At 53.7% G+C, this 10697-nt stretch overlaps 1 protein-coding gene across 1 annotated transcript; it reads left to right on the top strand.

Moving 5' to 3' along the window:
- Positions 1-2162: 2162 nt before the first annotated feature.
- Positions 2163-3431, top strand: FJX1 (four-jointed box kinase 1). The gene has a single exon (XM_074149849.1). It carries the CDS (start codon positions 2163-2165, stop codon positions 3429-3431), a length of 1269 nt encoding a protein of 422 aa, XP_074005950.1.
- Positions 3432-10697: the final 7266 nt, after the last annotated feature.

A 10697-nucleotide genomic window follows, 5' to 3' on the forward strand; every position in this document is an offset into this window, starting at 1 on the left:
CAACAGTCATGATTAGACGCAAGGCCGTCTCATTAGAAAAGGCATCAGCCACATTTTTTGACACGAGCTGGCCATCCCTTCCCTTCCCTGCCCGGCACTACCGTTCCTGGAGAAGACACCACCCCACCCAGGAGCGAGCCCTTCCCCTCCGAAAGGCTTCCTAAAGTCGGTCTCCTCGGCCTGGCCCCTTGCTGGGGCTGGGGGGGACGCGGGGATGCCGGGGCCCGGCTGCCGCCCCGGTGCCGTGGATGCCGGCGGGGGCTGCAGCGCGGCGCCGTGGCCGGCGGGAGGAGCTGGTGGCACACGGCGGCGGGGCTCCCCGACGGAGCGGGGGGAGAGCGCTCGCCCGGCTCCGCTCCCGCCCTTCCCCGGGCAGCCGGGGTCGCCCTGTGACCGCGGGGGAGACGCTGCCGCCCGCAAACCGCGGGGCGAGCCGGGGGCCAAAGGGAACGGGTCACTGGCGTCCCGCAGCCGGAGCTTCCCTGGGCTGGCGGCGGAGCCCCGGTTCAAAGGGGAGTTTGAGGCAAAGGGCACTGGACTCAGTTTCTGGGGGGCGGGAGAGGATCGTTTTCTCGTTTTTTGTTGTTAGTTTTTGTGGTTTGGGGTGAGGTTTTTTTTCCTAATTGTTAAGGTGGATTAAGAGAATTTGAATGTTTTTTAACGAAATCTTGGAAAAGAGGGAATTCCCTTTTTCTTACGTTAAGAGCAAATCAGTTGGATTCTATGCAACCTGGAAGGACGCGGTGTGGTTGGAAAACTAGGAGTTGCTGTGATATCTCAAGAGAGCAGGAAGAGCTGGGAAGGTGAGAAAGGGATTTTTTTCATTTGCAATGTTTTAAGATTCTGTCTGTGGTGGTTTTGCCTCCATGATCCGACTCCAGTAACTACTCTGGAGGATAGCCACGGCGCGGACTGCGGAACGGAGAGGGGTTTAACTCGTCTCACAAAGATGTTCTTCCCAAGAGAGGTCCCCAGTAAAGTACAGAAAAAGCAGAGCTAAGCTTCCTTGCCTTGGGAAGGCAGGAAACTGGAAATGGGGGGACAGAGAAATAGCTGCTCTTCTAGTCTTCCAGACTACACCCTAAAGACTACAGAGGGACAAAACTTGAAGAGAAGGGGTGGCTGTCGGTCCCTCGGGCAGGAGATCCCGCGGGGCGGGACCGTGCCCTGCCGCCGGCTCCGCAGGCTCCAAACTTCCTTTCGGGAAGGTTAAAATGCCAGGAAAAGCCGGTCCGCAGGTCACGCCGCCACACCGCTGGCGGGAGAGCACGCCGCACACACCGGTGCCTACGGACGTGAGGGGCGCTCCTCTCCGTGCAGAGGGGCCTGGCACCGGCTGGCCCCGCCGCCGGAGCGGGTGGAGGAGGTGATGCTCCGTGGGGTCTCAGGGCCGCGCCTCGCCCACCGTCAGCCTGTTTGGGGCGATCCCTTTGTGCAATCACCTGCCGGCTCCCGGCCCCGCTCCCGGCCTCCCAGCGCCCGCAGGATGGGCAGCGGGGGGAGGTGGGGGGGAGAGGGGGTGCCGATCCGCCGCTGACCGCGGCGCGACCCCGTCGAGCCGGCGTGGGCGGGAGGCGGCGTAGCCGAGCTCGGAGGCTCCGCGGGAGCCCGTACACCGGCGCGGGGGGCGGCCCCACCGGCGTGCGCACCGCCTCCTCCTCCCCCCTCCCTCCCTCGGTGTGCAGCCTCCTTTGTGCTGCCTGCAGCGGGGAGGAGGGAGCGGCGGAACCGAGCGCCTCCGCCGCGGCGCTTCGCTGTCCCTTCCCGCGGGCGGGCGGGCGGGCGGCGCGGACCCGCGACACCCCCCTCTCCTCCGCCTCCCCGACGGGGCGCCCCGCCGCGGGTGGCCCGGCTCGGCCGCCGCACGGGGTATCGCCGCTTTAAGCGGAGGGCCACGCCGGGAGACGGGGCGGGACGTGCGCCCCCCCCCCCCCTCCCCCCGGCTCCCCCACGTGGTGCGGGTGCCCGTGCCTCCCGGCCGTCGGCGGAGCGGGGCGCACAGGGAGCGGGGCTGCCGCCGGGGCTCGCCTGCCGCCGCTGCCGCTCCCCGGGCGGCCGGTCCGGCCCTGCCCGCGGCCATGCGCCAGCGCCGCGCCGAGCGGCCGAGCGGCGGGGCTGCACCGTCGCCGCGTCCCGCGGCAGCGGCGTGAAGGGGTGGGAGGATGAAGCGGGCGAGGCGGGCCGCGCCGGGCCCCCTGCTCCTGCTGGGGCTGCTGCTGCTGGGCGCCCTGCCGGGGCTCTGGACGCTGCTGCTGCGGCGGGAGCCGGATTCGGAGCCGCGCTCGCCCGCGGGGCCGCCCCCCGGGCGGTGGGGCTGGGGGCGCTCCCCGGCGGCGCGGGGCCGGCGCGGAGGCGGCGGGCAGAAAACTTTCCGGGCGCTACTGGCGGTGCCGGCGGCGGGCCAGGAGGAGCGGGGCGGCGAAGGGCGGTTCGCCGCGGCCGGCTCGGCGCCGCCGGCCGCCACCGCCTCTCCGGTGGAGCGGGGCGTCTTCTGGAGCCGGGAACTGGAGGCGCAGGTGCCGCCGGGCTTCGCGGCGGAGGAGGCGGCGGCCTGGCTCTCGGCTGCCCGCGCCGCCCGCGTGGCCTCGCTGGAGCGGGGCGGCTGCGGGCGCAGCTCCAACCGGCTGGCGCGGCTGTCGGACGGGAGCCGCGCCTGCGTCCGCTACGGCATTAACCCGGAGCAGATCCAGGGCGAGGCGCTCTCCTACCACCTGGCCGGCGTGCTGGGCATGCAGGAGCGGCTGCCGCCCATGGCCCTGGCCCTGGTGGAGGCCCGCGGGCGGCAGTGGGAGTCGGTGCGGGACGAGCTGCGCGGCTCGCACTGGGCCGAGGGCGCCGTGGTCAGCCTGACCCGCTGGGTGGACAACCTCACCGCCGTGGTGGCCCCCGCGCCCTGGGGCGCCGAGGCCGGCGGCGGCCGGCGGCTGCAGCCGCTGTCGGCGGGGGAGCTGGGCGGCCTGCCGCCGTCGCAGCTGGTGGAGCTGGTGCAGTGGAGCGACCTGATCCTCTTCGACTACCTGACGGCCAACTTCGACCGCCTGGTCAGCAACCTCTTCAGCCTGCAGTGGGACCCGCGGGTGATGCGCCGCGCCACCAGCAACCTGCTCCGCGCTCCTGACGGCGGGCTCGTCTTCATGGACAACGAGGCGGGGCTGGTGCACGGCTACCGCCTCCTCGCCATGTGGGACCCCTACAACGAGCCGCTGCTCCGCTCCCTCTGCGTTTTCCGCGAAGGCACGGCGCGGCGCGTGGCCGAGCTCCACCGCCGCCGCAGCGCCGCCGCCGAGCTGCGCCGCCGGTACCGGGCGCGGGAGCCGCTTTGGGCGCGCCTGGGATTCCTCTCGGAGCGGCAGGCCGAGCTGCTGCAGGCCCGCGTCGACTTCGTGCACCGCCACATCGCCCACTGCCGCGCGCAGGCCGCCGCGCTCTGAAGGCCGGGGGCGGGCGGGGGCGAGAGGCGGCCGAGCCCATCGCTCCGGCCTTTTTTTTTTCCCTCCGGGGGAGCGGGACTTGCTCCGGCGGCCGCCGAAGGCTGGGGCGGACCCCGCCCGCCCCTCGGTGCCCGGCGCCCCGGCTCCGAGCCCGCCGGGGATGGGGAAGGAGGGGGCGGCGGCCGGGAGCGGAGGCTCGGGCTCGGCGGGAGCGGCGCGGGGCTGCCCGCCCGCCGGGGATGGCGAGAGGAGCAATTAATTGGCGTTTGTCAACATCTCCGAAGATGCAGAGCGCGGTCGGTGTAACTATAGCCGAGTCCTGCGCCAGGGCTCCGCTCCCGGAGCTTGAAAAAACGAGAGGATTCAGCATCTCGGGTGCTTTCCTTAACGCTCGCGGTGCACTCGCCCTCATAAGAGACCCTGTAGAAGCTGTCGTCTTTGTCTGGATTGGGGTCGAGTACCTTTTCCTTCCTAAGGAGGCGGGAGGAAACATTTTTTATATATTCTTCCTTTTGCAATAGCATATTTAAGTATGAATGTTGATTTTCATAGACCAAGAACTGATTGCACAATAGGGCATCCCCTAACTAGCAAAACTACCCTATTTATGAAGCTTGTTTCTTACCGATTTTCTTTAATGAGGGTGAACCTTTCTGCTGATTGTTAAGTCTTGTCGAGGAGAAGTGTGTAAGAAGCCCATATTCCATTAGCTCTTAGCCTTCGTTGTGGACGCATCTGGTTAAAATATTCCGATTCTTAAGTGTTTGTTTTTAATCACCACCATCATCGTCTCATCAGAGAAGTAAAGTAACTGACTAATGGGTGACAGAAGAGGATCTCCCAGGTTTTAAAAACATTGCTATGTGCTGAGACTTTGACGCAGTCGTTAAAGTGGAGGAAAAACTGTCATGCACTTTACTTTGACTTTTTAATTTTTTATAAAAGAAGACCTTTTTATTTTACAAAGTCTGCCTTTTATGTACATGATATATGTTCATAAGCTTTTCTGTAACATACTAAAGAAACTGATATTTCAGTAAAGTGTGTTAATGTTTTGCCGCCTTTGTCCTGAATGTTTGCCTGAGCTTTGGCAGGGAAGTGCACACCTCCTCGGTCTTCCCTGATGGGTGACAGGGACCACTTCTTTCCAGCTTCTCACTCCACTGAACTGAACAAAGTTTTTCTTGTGCCCTTCAAGGCAAGGAGGGGTAGAGTTAAGCTTTCAATGCTGCTCTTCCCCCTCTCTCTCGTTCCTAGCTGTTGTGTCACTGAAAGGGCAGAAGCCCTTTGAGTGGCTAAAATAATGTGACTATTGCATACTTCAGCTGAATAGACTTTTGTCTGTTTTTTAAAGCCTGAAATGAACTGCTGTGACTAGCACTGAGATAACTGAAGCAGTTAGTTTCAGCAAACTGATATGGATGGTGTGGGCTTAGCAGCTGCAGCCTCTTCGGGTGCTGGGACTGGGGAACCAACCTTTTAATAAAGGTCACGTCAAGTGTTACTGTACCAGAAACATCCCCAGAGGTGGCAGTTGCTTTCAGTGGGTTTTTATCCTGGTTCTTGGTGCTCTTTTCCCATTTTGGTTATCTTTGCAATGGGGGTTGAGGCAGAATTGAAGAACAGGAGAACATTCCAATCTTGCTAAAATTGGTGGTGGTTTTTTTCCTACACAAGTTTTGTTCTAGGTAGGGAGAAGCAGTAGCAGTGGGTGTACAAAATACCTACATCTCTTGTTTGGTTTTTCACATGTACCAGTATTCATAGGAGAGGCCATTGTGTGCTTCAAAATGCAGCCAGAATAGGGACAAAGGACAAACTAATCCTCTTTAAACCCCAAGTGCGGGTATATATCCTGCTGTAATCAAACAGCAGCGTAATCTCTTCTACATCTGGACAAGCACCTCTTGATGAAGGCAGCAGTGTGCTCAGTGGCTGTCTTCAGTACGTGGAGTAGTAACGTTTCCCTGAACTCAGAGGGCTGTGAGTTCATACCTGCTGGCAGAAGGTTTTATTCTGTTAATATTCATTTATTCTAGATTAAACTTCACATAAAGACAATTTTCTTTGGCCATTACAGTGTTTTCCTTTTTTTTTTTTAATAAGACGACAGTTTTACAAACAAAATTGATGGGCAATTAGTTAGCTATATTAGATATTGCAACTGTGTGTATGAGCATTTATTTCAAAATGTATCAGCAGCTTCCAAGACTAGCTTTCATTCAACTGCTTCACTGACAGGCTCTCCATTGAACTTGTATTTATAGTTCACTGCATTTATCTCTCCGAACAATGCACAGAATCCCATGTGACATTCCTTTCCATTTACATGATAATGCACAATTTTACTGTGTAATTCTTAATTCTTCTTTAGCATGTCTTTGTAACTCAAATGCAGCAGCTCTGTCGCATTCACCTAATGAAAATACATTTAAATAATGAACTACTGGCATAAATTTTAAACCACTGCGAAGAGCAAACTGCTGTGCCACAAACATCTAAGGTTTCATTTCTGTTTAAGTGGCACAATTGTGGTTTTGATGGCTAATGGTAAATAAATCTCCTTTGCAATATCATTAGAGCCAGAGCCCAGATAATTACACCTTTCAAGAAGAAACATGGTTTTCTATTTGGTGACTGCAAACTACCTCAAGTTATATATAGGCTACGTGTTCAAAAGTGGCGTAGTTGTGGGGCCGGTGTGAAACTAAAGATGCTGTGCTGGAGCAGCTGTGCCCTACTGGGAAATATGTTTATCCAAGGAGGATGGAGATAACGAGTTTGCATGGATGACGGTAATTCACTTCATTGCTGCATTTTATTCTTTAGGTACAGATCATCTGCTTCTGTGCCAGAGAAAGCATTGAATTACTATCACATTAAGGAAAGCTTACTTTCTTCTGTGTGATTTCTTTAAAGCAAACGGTGCTTTGTAAATTAGTGGTCTGCTACACTTTTTGCATGCCATTTTAGCTGTGTACGCTATCTGATGTTTTACTATCTTCCTGCGGAATCGAGGGGTGAAACTCTAAAACTTTTTCTAGTATAATTTCAATGGCCCTTGTCTAACTGATTTCTTCCAGTGGAGCTTCCTTTGAGCTAGAGCAGTTGGACAGGCAAGGAGGACCATTGCTTATTTGAGAATAGGAGGACTTTAGGACCTGGAAGTCGTGAGGAGAAAGTTGTTCTCAATAGCAGGATCAGCCGGTTCTGGCTGTGCATCACCAGCAGCTCAGCAGCACTCTACGTGAGGCTGAAGGAACCGGCTGCACGACTTGTGTCAGAGCAGGGCTGTAGGGCTTTGGGTCTCAGCAGAACACTTCAGGAGGCACTTGGCTTCCCACGCTTTTTACAGGCTTTCAGTGAAGTGTGTGCTTACAGGTGGGCTGCACTGGTGCCTCGGTCAGATGTGAGCTGTTGCACAGATCTGAGAAGAGTCTTGAAAAGGTTGGGTGGGGTTGGCAGCACGCTGTCTGTCCCAGATGCGAGGCAGGAGGTCTGGTTTTCATCTGTGTGGAGACTCGGGGTTAACTGGTAACACTAGCTTCAGGGGAAAAAAAGGAAAAAAATACCGAGAGGATGTTGTAATTTGAATGCACATCATCCAGTCCAATATATCTGTGTGTTTCCCTGATTAAATTCAGAATGCCTCCCCCAGATTTTTTCTTTCATTGGAATCCAAGGAGGCACGTAGAGTAGGGGGTTGTTGCTACTCCCAGCTTGAGTTCATAGTCACTGGGATGTTCCCTCCAAACACTACTAGTGTGAAGGGAGGACAGAGTTCTCAGTTTCCGAGAACTGCCTAAGGGGTATCAGAATTGTGCTTGCAGTGTCCTTTGCACCCCAGGGAGCACCGGGCAGCAGAGCCTAGGTAAATTCAGTGGGGTTCCACTTAGTGAAAAAGGCAAGGCATTCGCAGCACAAATCTCCTTTGCTTTTGTTTGCTTGCTCTGAAGTAATTTGCAATCTGCATTTATTTTCATTGTGGGTTTCCCTTTGAGAATTTCCCTCGCTGCTTGGGAAGCTCTTCCCAGGTGCACAGACACAGCCAAGTTGACCACCGGTGCCACACTTCGCTGCCTGACAGAGGCTGTGTCAGCCCATTCAAAGATTCGGGAAATAACCCAAAGACAGTGAAAATATAGTTAGTTACACTTTGACTTACTGGGCGTACAGCACACTCCTAACATCACCAGCACAGTGTTTGTGGTTTGCTTTCCCTTTGAAGTTCAGTGCATTTTTTTGTAATGGTAATAATACTTAGAATTTTCTCACTGGCATTACTAGGTGGTCTGGGACTAGCTTGGATATGGGATCTTAATGGATATTAAGACTTAATCCCATTTTGCATGTTACTGCTACTTTGCAACCACAGCATAAAATGTAGTTGCTCCTGCAGAGCTGCGCTCCCGGGGCTGAAGGCAGCGAAGCCCCTGCCAGGATGGGCTGGGCTGACAGTGCCCGCCGGGCACCCGCCACCTCCTGCCACACTCAGCCACCTAGAAGAGCCGGTACCTTGCCATCTCGGGTGCTGGGGTAGCTCCCCCCACTGAAGTAACGCACACTCATCTGGGCAGAAGCTATTTCTGACCACAGTGACTTGCGGCCCCAAAGAGTATTTTGTTGTGAATCAACTGGTGTTTTGACAAACAAATCTAATTCAGTGTACTTTGTGCATGGGGCAACCCCCTCCCGTGCTGAGGCTCCGGGCAGAGGCGCAAGATGAGCTCATGGGAAAGAAGCACCACACAAGCCCCCCTGAATCGTGCTGGTGGCTGTGTGCAGGAGTGAAAGGAGCTGTGTAAGGAAGGAGAGCAATCCCATCTGACAGCAAGCCAGCCTGCACTCAGGGAAAAGCACTCCGGCTGGATTGTTGGAGGATGAACGACAGTAATAGGACAAAAAAGAGGGTCTGATGCTGCAATCGAACGGCCTGGTTTTCAGTGAACCTGCTATCGAATCACTTCTTGTGGGTTTGGGGTTGTGGGGTGTCGTGCGTTGAGGCACTTGGACCATTTCAGCAAGGAAGCACACCCCAGGGGAGGCTGACTGCCAAATGCAGCTATCGCTGACACAGCGAGTATTGAGCAGATATCCTGAAGACCCAGACCCGGCTGGTTCCTATCCCAGGGAGGGAAAGGCAGGCAGGGGGATTTCAGGTGGGATACAAGCAGAATGCAAGCTGGGGAAGAGTAAGTTACAGCATATTGTAATATGACTAATACAGGCAGATTTAACTTGCAGTTATATGTACTGCTAGGATATCACCACACTTGTCTACCCTGTCACCTGCGCTTTTTTAAGTGTCACGGTGTCAAGCCAGTCCTTGGTGTCAAGGCAGCAGAAGGTGTTTTTGAGGAAGTAGTCAAAGGCATGGAAGTTTCAAATAATAAATTAATTTTGAGGCACTTAAAAGTAGGTGAATTGCATTCCCCACCCCCAACTATCCTCCCTTAAAGCCCCTCTTCTGCCAAAAGCCTTCTCCTCCCCTGGCTGGGATCTTAAAACATGCTTTGCAGTGAGGACAGGCAGGCATTTACCTCAAGTGATACTAACACTAATGCAACTCAGTAATGAGGTAAGGCACGAACACATTTTATATCAGTATCTCCAAACCCAGCACAAAGGAAGAGGGGTGTATTTCTGCATATCATATGATTCAGTCAGAGCAGTCATCATTTTTTAATGTACCTGTCTTGCCAGTTTCCTTTCTGTGTCCTGCTGTGGGGGAAAGGGCATTAATAAACCATGGTTTAAAGCTGCTGTTGTCAATTTTTTTTAACCATACGTGATTTCTTGTAGATGAGCTAGGAGTCTGCTTGCGGTATTTATTTAAGTGATTGCAGTTTAGTCAACTTGCTTTAAGTTTAGCTGGGTCACCTTCATCATCCCCATCATCATTTTCAATGTCCTTTAGTATGTTCAAGCTAAGGAAAAGTAATCGCTTCGTTTTGTTAAAAACATGTAGGATTTGCTCATCTGACAAAGAGTTGCTTGTTTTTTTTTTTAATAGTGCAGTGCAAAATCGGGTGACATACATTATGAATGAACTTGGATGCAAGAATATGGAGGGTATTAATTATTTCCTTTCACACCAGTTACCCAGCAAGGCAACTGTGCAGTGGAGATATTCCTGGTTTAATAGCCACCTGAGATCAAAACCAGGCCCTAAGTTTGCAATTAGTTAAATGCAAGTAACAGATTAAATCCTTTTCTGATTTACAGCCCTGCAGGGGTAAGAGTATGAATTTGCCTGCAATTTGGATGCAAAAGCTGGGATGAGTATTATTTAAAATACGGCTTCATCCCATTTTTAGTAATGATGGGGGGGGGGGGGGGCAGTGGTGCTTCTTGCTCCTCTCTTTGCTGACCGAGCCGCCAGACTGCCAGGAGTCCAGCTGACCAAGGCCTGCTGTGAGAGTCAGGATGACAGGGGGTTTTCTGAGCTCCTCTGTCAAGGAACGTTTCAGGTTGTGCCCGAAATGAGGCAGTCATCTTCTGGCTCATAAAAACAAGGACCTGTGTAGAAATTTATCAAAAGTAGCAGCAAAGACCAAAAAGGAAAAAAACGTTCAAGCTGGGAATGTCACACTGAGTCCATCTATATTACTTTCAAGGCTCATTAAAGTGGTTTTGAGTCATTTCCTTCCCAAAAAAATGTGGCACAGTGCAGGGGGGGATGGAAATAGCCTGGGGGCCAGCACAACGCCTCAGGTGGGATGCTGTCCAGTTACAGAGTCTGCAGGCATTTATCCCTCCCTTCCAGCCACTGCAGAGGAACTGCTAACCAGGCTCTTCAGGTGCCTGTCAGCAGTGGAACAAAGGATGGCAATGGATGACTGACAGTTCTCTTACCGGTTTGTCTTTTATTATGGAGCTGGTGAAATACCTGACTTTCTGCAGATGAGTGGTTGGAGCTGATACTGATCGGTTAAACGGGTCGTCCTGGGTTAAGTCTCCTGTTTTTCTTTAAGAAGAAAACCAAACCATTTCCCTTCCTTATGTTTCTACTAGTGCTTCAGATGGTTAAAACTAAATTAGAAATGTAATTTACTTGTCAGAGAATAGTCTAGATAGTTATTTTACTAGTATTTTGCTCCCTCCTAATCAAGGCACGTAAATGAGACACTTTTTGTCAATAGTGAATCTTCAGGCAGTTTCATTTTCAGGCAGTTTCTCTCCTACACAATCAGGACACTGCAGTAACTGACCCTTGACTCTACAATTGGTATTCCTTGAAATTAAGTTATTCCCATAAAAAATAAT

This window comes from Numenius arquata, chromosome 6 (genome assembly GCF_964106895.1).
Source record: "Numenius arquata chromosome 6, bNumArq3.hap1.1, whole genome shotgun sequence".
Classification (NCBI taxonomy): domain Eukaryota; kingdom Metazoa; phylum Chordata; class Aves; order Charadriiformes; family Scolopacidae; genus Numenius; species Numenius arquata.

Coding starts and splice junctions, on each gene's coding strand:
- FJX1 (XM_074149849.1), top strand. CDS start 2,163: ATGAAGCGGGCGAGGCGGGCCGCGCCGGGCCCCCTGCTCCTGCTGGGG.